The sequence below is a fragment of the Dermochelys coriacea genome, chromosome 2 (assembly GCF_009764565.3).
Source record: "Dermochelys coriacea isolate rDerCor1 chromosome 2, rDerCor1.pri.v4, whole genome shotgun sequence".
NCBI classification, from domain to species: domain Eukaryota; kingdom Metazoa; phylum Chordata; order Testudines; family Dermochelyidae; genus Dermochelys; species Dermochelys coriacea.
Window position 1 is genome coordinate 215,561,316 of NC_050069.1, and position 18,663 is coordinate 215,579,978.

The window sequence follows — 18,663 nt, forward strand, 5'->3', positions numbered from 1 at the left end:
ATCTCCTCTAAGTAGACCAAAAGCTTTAGTTACCTTGTTTCCTGGAATGATCTATTAGTCAACAATAGAATTCCAGTCTTTAGACACAAAATACTTCTATGTTTTTGATTGCAATATAAGGATAGAAAACATCTAGTTTCCTATTTTAGTTTTTTGTAGAGCCACTGTTTGCGGTGAGCTTTACTAGTCATTGTTTGGGAGGAGAGTTAGGCCCTCTTCTATAGCAATATTATTGGATTTTTTTCCCCCACTCCTCTCTTTTACAAGTAAATCAGCTTGCTCCAAGGTTTCGAATCTTAAGCAGTGAGCATTCAGCTACATTCACAGCCTGAACAGTAGTGAGCTCTGGTCAACCTACTGTGGTTGACACAGTGTTAGTGTAGACACTGTATAACTTATGTTGACCTTAACAGTCCTCCAGCAGCTGTCCCAGAATGCCTGACATGGACTGCTCTGGTCATAATTGTGAACTCTGCTGCCCAGGAGTCACGGAGACCAGAAGCCACACAGCCCTTTAAAAACCCTGCATATTTTTAAATGCCTTTTTCTAATTGCCCACTTGGTGAACATCTATCAGCTGTCTCTTGTTGTGCGCAACTGCCCAACAGCATGGACGGCCAGTGACCCGGCTGTTGGGGGAAGCTAGCCCTCGGCCCCTCTCCTTGGGCTCAGAGCCCTCTCCTTCTCCCCCACTCCCCCGCAGGAGCCCAGAGCACCCCCACCACAGCTCCCGGCACCAGCACCCCAGTCCTGGTGCTCCCAGTGGGGCAGCCAGGCCCAGAGCTCCAGGCAGCGTGGCTGCACCTCCACCAGCCTCAGAGAGCCCTAAATCCCTACAGGAGGCAGGGCAGTGAGCCCCAGCCAGCCTGGGCCAGCCAGGTCAGAGTGCTGTGAACCACAGGAGGGGGCCTGGCCTGCGGGTGGAGCATGGGAGGAGCCACATTAGGCTGTTTGGGGAGGCACTGCCTCCCCATGCCTATGATACCCGCCGCCCATGCCCAACCGACAATGCCACTACACACTCCAGACACATTCCTGCCTGGAGTAGACAGGAAGTATTGGATCTCCTGAGCCTCTGGGTACAAGAGGCTGTGCAGACCTCGCAGTCATAAAAACATGGATATCTACCAGCAGATTGCAAGGGGGATGCAGGTGAAGGGATATGACAGGGATCGCAGCAGTGCTGCGTGAAAGTGAAGGAAATGTGACAGGCAAATCAGAATGCCAAGGTAACAAATAGTTGATTTGTTGCTGAGTCAGAGACCTGCCACTTTTGCTATGAGATACAGGCCATACTTGGTAGAGACCACACCAACAACCTGCAGTTCGCTCTGAGAAGCCCAAGGACTCTGCTGTGAAGAGTGAAGAGGAGGATGGGGACATACAATTTGGGGTTCCAGGTGTTCTGCAAGCCAGGATCTGTTCGAGATTCCATCCCAGTCCAGTCAGCCCTGATAGCTGAGCTCGGGTAAGCCCAATGCAGGGGAAGGAGCCTTGGGTAAGTGTGTGAATGCATTTCCCACTACTCTGTTTAAATGTTCAGATGGTGCCCGACCCCAGCAGGACAACAGGACACAGGTATCAACTTTTCATTAAGCTACTCATTCTAGAAGAGGTATCTGTACAACAAAGAGGTAGAGCTGTTATTGTTCCTCTCTAGAGTTAGGCAGGGGAGTGGGTGTGGAGCAGTTTATTTATGTACACAGGGATGTCCCTTGAATCCTCCTGAGAGATCTCAATGAAACTTTCCTGGAAGCATTGTGCTGTCCTCTCCCAAAGGTTTCTAGGGATGGCAGATTTATTCCTTCCTGTATGGAAGGATACTTTCCCAGGCCGTCCACGATGACCCTGGCAGGCACCACTACAGTAAATGGGCTAAAGGTAAATGGGCCCAGGGTGGATTTGGAATGTCAGCAGCAGCTGTGCTCTCTGTGCCTTTATTCTAGCCCATACCTGGTTTTACTACTTCCTGATATTTTCCTGATTTAATTAATTCCTTTCTAAATGACAACATAATGGCTAGCCCTTGTAATCCTCCTTAGTGACTGACATGTCTTGCCTGAGTGTCATCAAGTGGGGCTGTGATAAACCTTCCCCACACTTCAAAAGCAAAAATGAAACATCAAAAAGTGAGCGTGTGCCTGGTGAATACAGCCAAGCTCAGAAACAGAAAATCAAAATATGTCTAGAGATTAGAGCGAGTAAAAAAATGACATTTTTTCTTAAAAATTATTAATCAACATTTTCTGATTTTCCCAGTATGTTGTTCACTCTCTAAGAAGACCAACCCCTTGCAAAATAGTGCGGTTTCTCTCTTTAGAAGTAGCTGAGAGCTCAAACACGTAGACCTGGGGGAACTGGACCTGTACTGTCAGTGACTTTTGGAGAAGCGAATGGGCCCGGGGGGCCGAATGGGCCCAGCTGATGTCTGATATCCAGAAGAAGGGAAGTGGTTTAGTGTAGCCGGAGCTATGAAATGCGCCCCAAACTTGCAACAACAGGAAAAGCAAGAGCTGAACCCTAATGAGTCACTGAGCAATTACAGGCTGGCCATTCAAAAGGGCTAAAATAAACAAGAAATCCAACCGGAAGGAGAAATCGAGAAACGAACCGTTGCCTTGTCTCTTCTTTTTTATATCCGAGGCCTGGGGGAGCGTGTCCAGCGTGTCCCCAGGGCAGGCCGCCGGTACCGGCCGGGTGTGCTGGCCTGGAGGGGAGGCATGAGGGAACGGCGGGCTCGGGCTCGGGCTCGGGCTCAAGCTCAAGCGGCGGGGGAAGGGAGCGGGCTGCGATATTCACTTGCTCAGCGGCTTGGCTTCCGCCTCTTCCCCGCGGACGGACTTTCGCCCCGGGATTCTCTCCCCTCCCTATCGGCAGGGAGGCAGCCGGAGCCATGGACGGCCCCGCAGCTCCGCAGGGAGGCCTCTCGGGGTCCCAGCAAGTCCGCATGATGCTCTATGCCCTGCAGCCCCATGAGAGCTCCTTCCCCAGCCTCGAGGAGGTGCCCGATTATGTGAATAAGGTGAGAGCATGGCGGGGAGCTGGGCTAGGGACAGGAGATTTCTCTCTGCCTGTCGTCTCCCTGCCCGCCCCTCTGTGCCCCTTGCATCGCCCTGCCTGCCTGCCCGCCCGCCCCTCTCTCTGCGCCCCGTGCCTGGCCTCGCCTTCCTCCTCTCTGCCCCTTGCAACTCCCTGCCTACCCCTGTGCCCCTTGCCTTGCCTCACCTGCCCCCTCTCTGTGCCCCTTGCCTCGCCTTACTTTCCCCTCTCTGCCCATTGCACCCCCACCCTGCCTGCCCCGGGCTCTGTGCCCCCTGCCTGGCCTTACCTGACCCCTCTCTGCCCCTTGCACCCCCACCCTGCCTGCCCCAGGCTCTGTGCCCCCTGCCTGGCCTTACCTGACCCCTCTCTGCCCCTTGCACCCCCACCCTGCCTGCCCCTGGCTCTGTGCCCCTTGCACCCTGCTGGCTCTGTGCCCCCTGCCTGGCCTTACCTGACCCCTCTCTGCCCCTTGCACCCCCACCCTGCCTGCCCCGGGCTCTGTGCCCCCTGCCTGGCCTTACCTGACCCCTCTCTGCCCCTTGCACCCCCACCCTGCCTACCCCTGGCTCTGTGCCCCTTGCACCCTGCTGGCTCTGTGCCCCCTGCCTGGCCTTACCTGACCCCTCTCTGCCCCTTGCACCCCCACCCTGCCTGCCCCGGGCTCTGTGCCCCCTGCCTGGCCTTACCTGATCCCTCTCTGCCCCTGGCACCCCCACCCTGCCTGCCCCTGGCTCTGTGCCCCTTGCACCCTGCTGGCTCTGTGCCCCCTGCCTGGCCTTACCTGACCCCTCTCTGCCCCTTGCACCCCCACCCTGCCTGCCCCTGGCTCTGTGCCCCTTGCACCCTGCTGGCTCTGTGCCCCCTGCCTGGCCTTACCTGACCCCTCTCTGCCCCTTGCACCCCCACCCTGCCTACCCCTGGCTCTGTGCCCCTTGCACCCTGCTGGCTCTGTGCCCCCTGCCTGGCCTTTCCTGACCCCTCTCTGCCCCTTGCACCCCCCTGCCTGCCCTGGGCTCTGTGCCCCCTACCTGGCCTTACCTCCTCCATCTCTGTGTCCTTTGCACCCCCCTGCCTGCCACATTTCTGTGCCCCGGCCTCTCCTTCCCTGTCCCTCTCTCTATGTTCCTTTCCCTCTGTCCGCCTCTCACACACCAGCTGCCCTTTACAGCCCTTCGCTCTTTTCTCTGCTTGTCCCTCTCTGCTTGGATTTCACCTGCACGTCAGTATTACCAACCCCAGGCTGTCCAAAATTCGTCTGCCTCCCTTCCCCTAATGAGTTTGCCATAAAAATAATGAGATTTTAAAATGCTGCCTTTTTATTTGCCTTCTAGTTTCTGAGCCTTTAGGGTGCACTAGCTTCCTGTTTTCAAGCTTTCTGCAACCTTGGGGGCTAGGAACTTTTATTGTAAATGAAAGCTGAGATTTCCATGCTATCTCTTGGTACTAGCAACTGAGGTTTTAAGAGAAACCTCAAATATTGTGAGACTGGTGATAACACTGGAAGGTTTGACAATATGTGGATATAATGGGTGAAGAATTAAAATGGATAGCTTTAATATAAGGGGAACAGATATTATTTTCTCATAAGGAGTTTGAGATAGTACTGTACCCTGCTTCCCAGAATATGCAGATAGATTCTCTGCCCTGAAGAGCTTGCCACCTGGCTGGGACAAAGAAGAAAGGAAGTGACTGTTTCCATTTAAAATAATGAAGATAGTTAAAATGAAGGAGAAAAAGAAGTTTTGGGAAAGTCAGCTCAGACTTGTTTGTGCCATGCACACCCCAGCTTTAGTTAACTTTCAGATGATTTGTTTCACTCTTAGAACCAGTCAAAGCCTTGCTGTACCAGATTCTAGGGTTGGATTCTTTATTATTTTATTATTGTTATCAGTAATGCAGGAGCATCCAGGAGCCCCAATTCGAATGGGGCCCCATTGTGCAAGGCATTACAAGTACGTAGGCCATGACTACCCTAGAAAAAGTTTACCCATATAGCTCTACCTTTTAGTATAGACACAGTTTATGCTGGCAAAAGAGTGCTTTGGCCAATATAGCAAAATAATCTATATAGGCAAAAGCATTTTTATGATGTTATAACTGCAGTGACACTGGGGCTTTTCCCAGTATGTTTTGCAAAAAAAATTACACCCTGCAACCAATAATGGCAAAAGTTTCGATGCTGGGCATAGTAATGACAAGGCCTTTCCTTGAGGAGCTTACAATTTAAAGGATAATATAACAGGTGGATGAGACAGCAAGCGATTAAACAAACGGATTGTTGGGGGAGTGAGTGCAAAATAAAGTACTTTAGTACAAGCAAGCTGTGTACAAAGACTTGGAAAATTTATCAGACCAACTTAAGTGTTTCTGCGGGAGGGACTCATCCAGTTGGCAATGTCTTCTAAATCACTTGAGTATCTCCAGCGCTGCTGCTGCTGTTGATGAGTAGAGAGGGGGAACTGCAAAACTGAGTGCTGGGTTCCTTTTAGAACATGAAGCCTAAACCTATTAGCTACCCCTACCTTTAATATCAGCCTTTGTTTATAGCAGGATTTTAAAGTAGTGCTTTGTGGAGAAGCTAGCCCCTGTTTCTCACCAAAACTTCAGGGAAAAGAAAGGGTGTTTGGATACCATTTGGGACACTGGCCCTCGACCATACTCAGGGGTCCATTTTTCCATATCAGTTTGTGGATAACTGAATTTGGAAATTCCTCTTCCCCTTAATTACCAGAAGGAAAAGGGAAAATTCTGTAAAAAGAAAAGGAGTACTTGTGGCACCTTAGAGACTAACAAATTTATTAGAGCATAAGCTTTCGTGAGCTACAGCATGCATCCGATGAAGTGAGCTGTAGCTCACGAAAGCTTATGCTCTAATAAATTTGTTAGTCTCTAAGGTGCCACAAGTACTCCTTTTCTTTTTGCGAATACAGACTAACACGGCTGCTACTCTGAAACCTGGAAAATTCTGTGTATCTTTCTTCCCACATTTCAGGGTATCTGGAATGTTGCAATAATAGACTCGGCTACTCAACCCTTCTTCCCAGATTCTATTTCTTGGATCCTCTTCTGGTCCCACAATTGGGCAGCTCTAAAGCTTGACTTTGTTTCTGCTCATAGCTTTCACAGCAGGCAGCAGCACACTCTACTTCAGCTACTTTGAGAAGGTATGAGCAGCAGCAGAGACTCTGAATGTCTGTGTCCAATCTCAGGAATACGTAGTACTGCTAGTCTCAAGTGTTCAAAAATCATGAGTCGGCCTCACCCCTGAAAAAATCATGAAATTGGCTTGAAAAATGTTGAGGGTTTTTTTGAAAAGTGGCTTTCTTTTTATTTGCGTTCTGGTTTGTGTGTCTGCTGAGTGCACTCAGTTTATGTTTTCAGGCTTTTCTGCTCTACCATGAGAGCTAGAAACTTGTATTTCATTTTAAGTGAAAGCTGGGTTTTTCATGTAATAAGCTTACAGGTGCTGTGACTAAGAAAACACCAAATAGTGTGAGATCTCAATAAAATCACGAGAGTTTGGACAGTGAATATAGTATTGCATCAGTTTACATTTGGTTCATATTGAGAATATTATTTTGCATCAAGAAGGATTTTTTTAAAATGATACTTTAAATTCTGCAGAAATTGATGATTTAAGTGCTCACTCAACAAAGATAGCTTCCTCCTGAATGCTGAGAGAGAGAGTGGATTGTTCAGGCTACAGATTAAGGCTAAATGGAGTTCTTATCAATCCCAAACCCACTTAAAGTATTTCTGGTGGTGTGGTGGGCAAAAAGGTGGGAACTGGAAATGGATCGGGTGAGTTTGAAACCTAGACTAGTTGATCTCTTCGATCTGCTTTTTGACAACAACAAGATTTGTGGGAGAGGAACAGCAGTTGACTTGGATTCAGACACTCAGATCCATAAATGAGAACTGTTTACTGGCAAGCCTTGATTGGCAGGTGGGTAAGACAATATGAATGGTGCCACCTCTGCCTGTCTGACATAGCACTCCCTGTTTGACAACCAGGGAACATTGTCAGATGGCTGTGTGTGACATAATCGCACAATGGGAAACATATGCTAAAAGTGGTAGTTGTAAAGGAGTTGCAGTAGTGACAAGCGTGTACAAAAGTCAAATATTTTAAGCAGCGTAGTTGTTGGCTGGTAAAACAAATAGCTATGCACAACATAACCATATGTTTCCTATTCACCATTCTCCCTTCATCCTTAAAGGGCCCCCAACTGGTGTCCTTCTCTGGGTCTATGCAATTTGCAGTGCTGCACTTGCTGCTCCATAGCTCAGTCCCATACTATAGTATGAAGGCGTGGATCTGGCTTCCGGTATTGAGGTCAATGATCCCTTATAAGGACTGGACCTTTAATGAGCCAATTCTTCTCCCTACTGTCTACATACTCATTTTTTTTAACTTGTCATTGAGCTTTGGTTGAGAGGACGGGAAATGTTTGATATAGCTATTTTTCTAACAAAATGCTATATTTTTAATCATATCTCAGAAAAAAATCATGTTTCCTATTTAGTATTGAAGCAGGTGATGCAAAAACAAAAAAAGGGAATATGGTTTTATTGAGAATTGTCTAGGATTGTTGTATTTCAAATCAAAAATATTTATGGCTTATTGGTGCCAAATTATCAATATTGTATGTACCTGTTTAGGTTTGTTCCAGGAAGGAGACCTTTGAGGCATTTTGTTGGCTTTCAGTCATTGGATCTCCATTCTTTCCAAAAGGTTTCACATTATAATTTAGAGTCCAGTCCTGCAAACACTCACTGTTTGGCATAGTGCTTTAAAAACTTCATTGCAACAACTCGGGTCATAGTCAAGGCCTGTATATTCCACTACCGTGGAATTTGTCACAGAATTCTTCCCTTCCCTCATATTTGAGAAGATAATATTGAAACTGGGATCAAGCGTTGTGTTGCCTTCTTAAGACTTCCCACAGCAGGAAAAAATATTTCTGAATGGTTTAAGCCACCCACATTCATCTTGGTTGGCTGTTCATTCTGTATCCTAATGAGGGAAGTGTAAAGGTCTGTCTTGTTATCTATTTGACACCAGATCCTTTGGGCAGAGACACTCATCTAGTGTGCTTATTCTGCAATCCCTGCCTGTCCCTTGTGCCTTCCGAGTTCCAAAAGCCTCAAATGACACGTCCCCAGCTGTGCAAACCTCCTGTTTCATTCCTGACAGCATCAGTAATAGAGGTATAACATTTTGTACAGCAGTACAAAAATCTGCTGTGCATTGAAAACTGGAAATGAGGGGAGAATATAAAGCAAATTGAATTCAATATAAACATAAACAACAGGCGCTGTGAATTAAACTCTGCCTTAACAGTAGCAAATAATGTGTTCCATTTAAATGTTTGCAGGATTAAGTCTTTTAATCTGGGCAGAAATAGCTGATGGTACCAGATCTGATTTTTTTCATACTCTTGAACTCAAACAATGACCTCACAAACTTAAGCAAGCATGATCATAAGTTTATCTTAAAATTCAAGTTAAAATCAATGGAACTATGCCAATGTAAATTTTTAGTTCTTCAGTGTTTGGTGTCTTGAGATCATTATTTTTTCCCAATGAATCACATGGTAAAATGCCCATTCATTCACTTGCAATCTGAAGATGCTGCTGGTATGGCTGGAAAAGGATTTCGGCTGTACAAAACAATCTATAGCTCTTACGGAGAAGTCCCTGTAGTCAAAGTCAGCACTATCCTCCCGCCTCCGTTCAAAAAGACTAAATGAGAAATCATGTTCTATATGGAAGTGCCATCCAGAATGAGACCATCTGGAAAATTTGTGACAATATATATCAAGTGTTTATATGTAAACAAGGACATGCAATAATCAACTCAAATTTGTTTACAAATGAAATCAATATATATTTATTCAACTTTTCTCAGATATAATTTTTTGTATTGTTCATATCCATTTTTGACATGAGTGTAGTTAAAATTTTCACACCTTTACATCCTCTAGACACAACGATAATACAAATAATAATGAAACGAAAAGGCTTGGGGAGGATCATTCTAAAATGTCATTGTGGTATCTTCTAACATATGATGCTATTCTGAGTATCCTGCTTGCTATAGTGTTCAGAAATTTATGCAGAATTCAGTTTGTGTTGTAACTGCTCTTCTCCTCTTTTCAGGCTACGCCGCTTTTCCTTGTCTTGATGCTGTTGGAGTTTGTTGTCAGTTGCGTTTGGAAGCATCAGGCACCAGGGAGGATCAATGATAGCATAACTTCTGTTTCTGCAGGAGTCCTGTCTCGACTTCCAGAGTAAGTATGACTGTTGTATTGGCTTGAGTCATTCCTCATTTGGAAGGAAGGGGAAGAATTGCCTTATAAATATTTTAAAAGGTTGTAGTTAACCCAAATTAATTAGTCAAGAGGTGGATGCAGCTTTGCCAAAAAATTGATTTTGCATTAACAAGGTGTAAATTTCTTTCTGAAATGTAATAGTAAATTTAATATTTAAAAGATATTAACTAAGTCCAACTCTATCTTGAAATCTCTGGGGGCTTCAGGTATTGAGGAATCTGCGACTTTGGTTAGGTAGACTGCTTCTTGTGTTACAATACAATGTATATTTAAATCTGTTTTCTTCTGTTAGCTCTTGGGCAAGAGCAAAAAAATATACATATCTTGTTTCCAGTGGTCTATTTAAAAGGAAACGTATGTTGAACTAATAAGGATAGATGATAGATTTCTCAACATGGGCCTGATCCAGTGACCATTGAAATCAGTGGGAGTCTTTTGTTTAACTCCAGCAGGTTTTTCATAGGTTTTTAAGGCCTGAAGAGACCACTGAGAGTCTAATCTGACCTCCTACATAACACAGACCATAGGACTTCCTTTTATTAATTCCTGCTTTAAATTCAATAGCTGTGATTGAACTAGACCATATCTTTTAGAAAAACTTCCAAGCTTGATTTTAAAATTCCCAGTGTTGGGGTGGGGGGGGGGGGAGAATAGCTCAGTGGTTTGAGCATTGGCCTGCTACAACCAGGGTTGTGAGTTTAATCCTTGAGGGGGGCCATTTAGGGATCTGGGGCAAAAATTGTGGATTGGTCTGGCTTTGAGCAGGGGGTTGGACTAGATGATCTCCTGAGGTCCCTCCCAACGCTGATATTCTATGACTCTATGATTCATATGCAAGTTGTTTCCTATGATTGATTACCATTGTTAAAAATTTGCACCTTAGTTCTAGTCTGAATTTGTCTAGCTTCAACTTCCATTGGACTTTGTTATATCTTTGTCTTCTGGATTGAAACAATCTGTTATCTCATTTATGTTCCTTATGTAGGTATTTGTAGACTGTGATCAAGTCACTCTTATCTTTTCTTTGATAAACTAATTAGATTAAGTCCTTCAGTCTTTTTCTATGAGGCATAATTTTCAGTTCTTTAACCACTCTCGTGTCTTCTCTGAACCCTCTGATATTTCAACATCCTTGTAGTGTAGACGACAGAACAGTGTTTCAGTAACACCACTAACATCAATGTTAAGTAGAGTTGATTTAACCTCTTCTCCTGATATTCCTCTATTTATAAATCCAAGGACAGCATTAGCCCTTTTGGCCTCAGCATCTCACTGGGCACTCACATTCAGCTGATTATCCACCATGACCCCAAGTCTTTTCTGGAGTCATTGCTTCCCACGGTAGTTTCTCCATCCTGGAAGTATGGCCTACATTCTTTGTTCCTAGATCAGGGGTTCTCAAACTTCATTGCACTGTGACTCCTTTTTGACAACAAAAATAACTACGTGCCCCCAGGAGGGGGGCCGAAGCCTCGCTCCCCCAGGTTGGGAGTCAAACCGCGAGCCCCACAGTCCTGGCAAAAAGCTGAAGCCCAAGGGCTTCAGTTCCAGGTAGGGGACCTGTAACCTGGCCCTGCCGCATGGGGCTGAAGCTGAAGCCTGAGCCTCACTCGGCTCTGGGCAGTATGGCTCAGACTTTGGCTTCAGCCCTGGGCCCCAGCAAGTCTATGCCAGCCCTGGCAACTCCATTAAAACAGGGTTTCGACCCACATTTTGAGAACTGCTGTCCTAGATGTATGAGTTACATTTGGCTGTACTGAAGCACATGGGCCAAGCAGTCCAGATCATTCTGCATCAGTGACCTGTCCTCTTCATTATTTATAACTCCCCCTTTTTTGTCATCTGCAAACTTAATTAGTAGTGAGTTTGTTTTCTTCCCAGATGTTGATAAAGATGTTAAATAGCATAGGGCCAAGAACAGATTTCTAGGTGATCCCACTAGAAACACAGCTGCTGAGTGAAGATTCCCTGTTGGCAGATGCATTGAGTTAGACAGTTTTTAATCCCTTCAATGTGTGCCATGTTGATGTTGTGTTGTATTTTAATTTCTTAATCAAAATGCCATGCAGTACCAAGTCAAATGGTACTGGACTTACAGAAGTCTAAATATATTTTATCAACACTATTAGCTTTATAAACCAAATTTGTAGTTTCATTTAAAAAAAAGCTGTCTGGTTAGTTTGACAAGATTTATGGCTATGGTTTTGGATCAGGCCCCCAGAAAGTATGGACTACATGTGGTTGTTTATTTCAGTTTTCAGGAGCAATAGCCTTAGAAGTTGCCATTTAAAGAATTAAGCAGATACATAGAAGATATCAGCTAGCTCTTTCCCAACACAGCCTACACAAATTAGAAATATTCAAAAGAAGTTTGCTTAATTATTTGGTTGGTTATTTCATGTTACTATTTTTTCAAGATGTTAATTATATCCAACATGTTTTGTGTATCAGTTTTTATATAAACAAGAAATTCTTTCAGTAACTGATGAGCAGTGAAAATGACTGTATAACTGAGAAACCTCAATCAGATCTTATTTATGAAATCCAATATACATTTTCAGTTGGAATTAATGTTGTTTTCTAGAGATTCATACTCATCACAGATTTACCAAATCAAATAACTGTATTTCTGATTTGGAAAGACCAGGGCAGATTATGATTATGAAGGTCAGGGTGTAAAAGGAAGTTAGCAGTTTTGGTATCATGGTATAAGGAAATTAGCAGTTCAGGTACTATGTCTCACTTTTTATTTTAAGAGCACTATAATTCACCAGATTCATCCATCCCTGTAAAAAAATATTTATTAAGAAAAATTGCATTGTATGCATATAGCTCAGTTTTGCAAGGTGCTGAATGCTTTCCTCGCAGTGGCACTCAACATTTTGCGGGATTTAGCTCTGTGAATGCTATGCACGTATTATTTTGCAAGGATGGGAGAATTTGGTAAAGTGAATGACCACTGAGGACTCTCGGCACTTTTCAGGATCTGGCCCTTGGTGCTGGCACTGGCACTGAAGTAAATAAGTATACTGTACTAAGATTCTCATCCAGGTCACAGATTTAAAAATTTTATTAAAGTTAATGTTTAAAATCAAATTTACACAAGTTAAGAGGGAAGGTATTGTACATCCGGGGTCGGACTTGGGTTATGGGGGATTGCAAATATTGGTTACAAGGTTCACGAAGTACATGCATATCACATAACCAACATAGATCCAAATTGGGGTGTGGTCGGCGTTCTCGGTTACTCGACCTAGTACTGTCTGTGTTCTGTGATGTGTTCCGTGTAGACGTCTCTGGACTACCTGATGGTGTTGGACACCATGAGCTGTCCCAAGAGCCGGGCATAGCGTCGACCAACTCCGCACGCTTTCAGTACCGGCTTGTTGTGGGGGGTCCCATGCGCCCAGATCTCCCACAACCTGGGCGTGGATCTGGACCTCGTAGCCCTGGACTCTCTACTACTATGTGAAATCTGGGAACACTTTAGCTCTTTTCACAGTTGTTTTTTCAAGCAAGAACTGTGAAAGGCTTTTAGCTTTCTGAGAGTACATTCACAAAGCAGTTACAAATCATAGAAGTTAGGTGTTAATTGCCAGTTTCTAATGATGAATGCTTGGCCCAACACTGTTTTTATCAGTTAAAGGAGCTATGGACATTAGATAGACTAAACAGGACAGAACTGAAAAGGAGAACATTCTGTCTCCCTCCCCATCTGCCTTTTGGTGGTGTAAAAGAATTGGGATTAAAAAAAAAAAAAAGCACAAATTTGTTGCTGAGCTTTCCCCTTCAGTCAGTCGCTTTTCAGCAAGAAAAGGGTAGGGAAATCTGACAGAAACTGCTAAAACAATATTTCAGCAGAACCCACAGCATCAGGGGAAATCCTAGTGCAAATCATTAACAGCTGAGGGTTAGATTAACACACCATTGATTGTATCCTCTCCGAGGGACTAATTTTCATTTTCTCAACTAGCTGAAATGGTTTGCCACTTCCTTAAAAAAAAATCTGTGGTTGAAACTAAAATGGTGTGCTTCAGCCTATTAATCCATTAGTTAGAATGAAGCTTCAAATGCGTCATCACAAAGAGGTTTTTGGATTATGGGGAAAATGAGAAGTCATGAAAACCAAATTCAGTCTCTGAGCATAGTTTTCCATTCCACAATCTGGGTAACAAAAGTGTAGCAGACCTGAGGGAAAAATTTTTATTCTGTGTTTTGTACTTCATTGGTAGAGAAAATGAAAAACACAAATTGTGGGAATTAGTATGCCATATACAGGCGCTATATATATATAATATATAATTTGTGTATAAGGGAAAAATCTTATCAAACATGGGAGTGCATCTTGCTTGTAAGCCCCCACCCACCCCGACTGTGCAGCATGTAATAGAGATGCTTGTCGTGGATACACTACTACTTGCAACATAACCTGTACACTTTTTAAAAAAACAATTTTTTCCTCATACCAAGTATGATATTTGATGGAAAGTAGTTTTTTGGGGGGGGTAAACTGATTGGACTTATTGAACTTGATTCCAATGTGAATAGAAGTTGCAAAATTTTGTCATTAACTTACATGTTGTTGGCCAAAAAATATTTTGAGAACTTTTATTATACATAATTATTTCCCTCAACAAACTGCTGCCAGGATGCCTGAAATGTTGCTATTTTTTTAAAATATATTCTCCCAAGAGAAGTCTTATTCCAGATATAAATATCTACTGACCAAGTATGTGTATTATTTCTTACTGGTCCATTTCTCCTGTTAAAGCAGCAGAATATAAATCAATTCAAAATGTGTTTGGGGGATAATTTAGGTAGGTACATTTTCAAACTAGATGGAGAACTCTCAATTTGATGTGCAGCTCCACAGCATTCATTTATTGTTATATACACACACATACATACACAGTTTTGTCAGTCATGTCTGCAATGGAATTTTCCATTCCAATGAGAAAGGTACAGTTTATCAGACTCTTTTTTTTAAACAGAGGAAATTAAAGTTATTTGAAATATTGTTAATGTCCAGAAAAAAGAGGGAAAAATGCCTTCTGGATTTTTCATACCATTATGTGTTTCATAAGATTTTTCCACCTTATTTGTAAAATTTCATGTAAAATTTAAAACCTAGCAAGCATAATTTCCAGACTTTTACATGTCAAGGGGGCTTTCTCCTCCAGTCTTTCAATAGTGGAGATTGATGTAATCTGAAAGTGTGAATAAGTGAAACTCCAGGCCATAATGGTCAAAATGGAGTAGACAATCTGTGCTCTGAGAAGCTTCCATTGATTTAGAGGCAGCGAGCCTGTGTACATACATGTGCTGTATGTTCACAGCATGTGCTGGTTTTAGAGGGTACCTTAAAACAGAACTTGATTTCTAAAACATTTGCAACTCCTAACTTATTGATCACTCCTACTAGAGGAAAATGTGCAATTTTCAGTTCCCTGGTATCTTTGTTTCCATTTCTCTATTTATTAGTTTTACCTTGACTCCACACAAAAGTTACATCTCTTTAACTAAAGACATATTTCTAAATTGATCTAGTTAAACTGATGTGTAGAAAAGCTTAATTTGATTTAACTCTGGCTTTTACTAGTAAGATCTAGTAAGTCAGCAAGGAGTCGACTTCAGCTAAATTGATACAAGCTAGAATTAAGAGGGTCTGTGCAAAAGTTTACATCAGTTTAACTAAATCAGTTTAGAAATATACCCTTAGCTAAACCAATGGAACGTTTTGCAGAGATCATGTCTTAGAACATCAATCATTGTGAATAACTGCATGTGAGCCCAGTTCTGTACCTATTGAACTCGATCATTCACCTTGGCGGTTGTGGGTGGACCCTGTGTTTGAAAGAAAACCATTAGTTCTGTTTGTTCACACACATGGGTGTGTAGGAACACAGATTGTGAGCTCTATTTCCTGGGATTTGAGATGCGTTTTTATTTGTTTAATAACCTTTACTGCTCAAAAAACCCACATTCCAGCCCCTCCTCCCCAATCTGTTTTCCAAACCAGGTTATATCACACTGAATTATATTACATATGTTCTTATTCTTCATTAAGAAAAATTGGCTCAGTTTGCGTACTCTGCAAAGATGTAATGTAATAACTATATGGTTATATTAGTGTGTAGAGTACTTCACTGTGTAAGACATAATATATTTACTAGATAATGTATTAAGCACAGTCAGTATTCCACTAGATGGAGTACAGGAGCAGCAGTTTTAAAGGAAGCCAACCTAATTTGCTGGGTCAACATCCCGAAGTCCTGGAAACTAGAAAAAACGATTCCTTAATTATTTCTAAAATCAAACTGTACAATTTAAAAATAATAGACTTTCAGAGCTGCATATAATAGTGTGAAAAAAGTGAACTGTGGCTTTTTCAGACTCAGGAGCCTGACCCAAGCTGTTGATTTAGAAAATCCACATGAACATGTAAATATTTTTTCCTCATTTCACCATATGACATAAAATAATGATTCATTACAGTTATTTCATTACATTTTTAAAGGGCTGTTACTCATTTTTGTGGTCTCGGAAAAGTCACATGAATTTGTTCTGGGCTGAATGGGACATGTCCATCCCTCATTCCCAACTGGTGTATATCATAAGTATATGATACTGGTGAATGACATGTGCCTGATTCTGGTCTCACCTACAAAGCATTGTAAGCCCATTGGGTTCAGTGGAATCACTACTGATTTACAATAGTGAAAGAGCAGAATCAGGCCGTAGGTTGAAAGAGATACTGAATGAACATTGCTATTTCTATAGCATCATATATGTACATGGAGCTCATATATAAATGCAATTATTAAGACAATTCTCTGTGCAGGATTGTAGTCTAGGAACCCATCCTGCAAATCCCAAAGCCTTTTCTAAACATACAACTTGTGCCGGTTACCCCAGTATAGTTAAAGCAGTACAACCTCCCTAGGCCTACGCAGTTTTGTCAATAAAAGTTAGCTTTTGTCGACAAAACAGCGGAGGTGTGCACACTGAAAAGCCCCTCCCGCTGATGTAACTCCCCTGCTATGCTGACATAATAAAACCACCTCGACAAGTGGCATAGAGATTTTTGCGATGTAGTTAAAGCAACACAGCATCAGTGTAGATACTGTTCTCGGTTATGTCACCCTAACTGGCCTCCAGGAGGTGTCCCACAAAGCCCATCTTGACCACTCTGGTCAGCAGTTTGAACTCCACTGCCCAGAAGGTACACGGGTATGTGCCCCTCCCCCATTTAAAGCCCCAGGAATTTTTGAAATTCCTCTTCCTGTTTGCTTGGGTGTGCGCAGTTCACACAGCATCTTCCCAATTGACCATGCCTATGCTGCTCTCCTGCTTGGAGCCCACTGGAATTATTGGATCTGTTGAGTCTATGGGGAGAGGAGGCTGTGCAGTCACAGGTTAATTCCAGTTATTGGAATTTTGATACCTGTGGGCTGATTGCTAGTGGATGAAGGAGAAGAGGCACGAGAGGGACATGCAGCAGTGGCATGCTAAAATCAAGGAGCTGCGGCAGGCGCACCAGCAGGCAGGGAGGCTGCACGCCATCCTCAGCAGTGACCCCACCTCCACCGCCAAGAGCCCCGTGGATACTTTTGGGGGACTGGAGGCAGCGGCCAGTGGACTCAACCCCAATGATGAAGCGGTGGAGGAGGAAATGGAGCATGTAGCAGGGTTGTCCGGTGGTGTGGCAAGTCAGGACCTCTTTTTCACTTCAGAGGGGTCTAACCAGTCCCAGCACTCTGGCTCTGGCACACGGAATGCAGTAGAGGGGTGCTCTGGTAAGTGCTCATTTTGCTTTGATACTGCATGGTGAGAGGAGATTGCGCTCTTGTGTACTTTGTTATATGGTAGAGGAGGGATAAGGGACAGAAAGTAACAGAGCCTGTCCATCTATGCAGTGGGGACATGGTGGAAAAGTTTGTTAATGTTCACGGGGATGTCCTGGGAATTCTCCATAGAGATCTCTAGGAAACTTTCCTGTGGGTATTCCGCAAACTTTCCTGTGGGTATTCTCTGCCGAAGGCTCTTTGGAAGAGCTGTCTTATTTCTCTCACCACTGTAGGAAACTTTGCCGTGCCACCTGGCAATTATTTCTGCAGAGATCAAAGCACCACACATATGAGCAGTGTATGGAGCTGGTCTGAAGCCACACTCTTGCAGGAGATGTACCCTTGCCTCCTGGGTTACCCTTAGGAGTGAAATACTGGGTTTGATTACCCTAGCCTGTGGAAAAGGGTACCAATATTTAGAATAGTCTCCCTAGCCACTTGTAGTAACTGGCTTAGCAAACCACCCTTTGTCCCTTCTTGCCCATTCCCCCTTGCCAATCCTCCTGCCCAAAACTCACCATTATTGGGACTCGTGCCAACCTGTTTTCTAGTCAAGGGACAGTGAGAAAGAGGTGTGTGTAACTGTCTCTGTTCATTGTTTCTTTGTCTTCTGCAGATGTACCCTTGAGGACCCACTCCTGCACACCAGTGGAGCGCCTTCATCAGATAAAGTGGCGAACCCGGAAGAGTAAGGAGGATATGTTTCGCGAAGTGCTGCAGTCAACAGATGCAGCATATAGTGAAACAAGAGTGGAGGGAGACAATTAATGACTGAGGGTGGATATCCTGGAAAGGACACAGGGACAGGAGTGGATGATAAAGCTCCTGGAGGGCCAGACAGAGATGATGAAGTCTCTCATTACCCTGCAATCTGAGCACATCCGTGCACAACTTTCCCTGCAGCTACTACAGAACTCTGGTCCATGCCCTCGCCAAACTCCGCACTGCATTCTTCACGTGTTCACAGTTCCTCTCAGTACCCCATGCACTCCATATCTAGGGACTGGTTTCCCAACGAAAGCTGGAGTACACACAGCTGTGAGAGCCCTAACCATGAGACTGTTCCTCATTCAAACATCCTCGGTTTGACCAAAAATTTGTTTTGTCCTGTTATTAAACTTAAGTCTTTGAAATAAAATGAATCTTTATTTGTGGCATACACACATCAATCATTGCTAGCTTTAAAACACAGTGGCTATAGGTAGGAATATTTATGTAGTATGTAGTACAATTAACATTCAGAAATCATGCACTATGGAGTAATTCAAGACGGCAAGTAAACATTGCCTGGCCAAATGCATCACATAAAGACACGTTACTGAGAATCGTTGTCAAAATGCTCCTTTAAAACCTCTCTGCTTCGAATAGTCTTACAAGGGCAATTAGAAGGGTGCAGTGGATCTGGCTACTCAAAGCCGATCAGCCTCAATGGTCCACCC

General features: G+C 43.6%; 1 protein-coding gene across 2 annotated transcripts in view; it reads left to right on the forward strand.

The window, feature by feature from the left end:
- The first annotated feature begins 2,577 nt into the window (after nt 1-2,577).
- AGMO (alkylglycerol monooxygenase) overlaps nt 2,578-18,663 on the forward strand; it is a 285,522-nt gene continuing 269,436 nt past the window's right edge. Inside the window, exons 1-2 of one of the 2 annotated variants that reach the window (XM_038390693.2) lie at nt 2,578-3,022; nt 9,205-9,335. In XM_038390693.2, coding sequence (XP_038246621.1) covers nt 2,894-3,022; nt 9,205-9,335 — 260 coding nt within the window. In that variant the 5' untranslated portion in view covers nt 2,578-2,893. The remainder of the gene's footprint in view (nt 3,023-9,204; nt 9,336-18,663) is intronic. The other variant, XM_043509230.1, reaches the window with a different exon arrangement.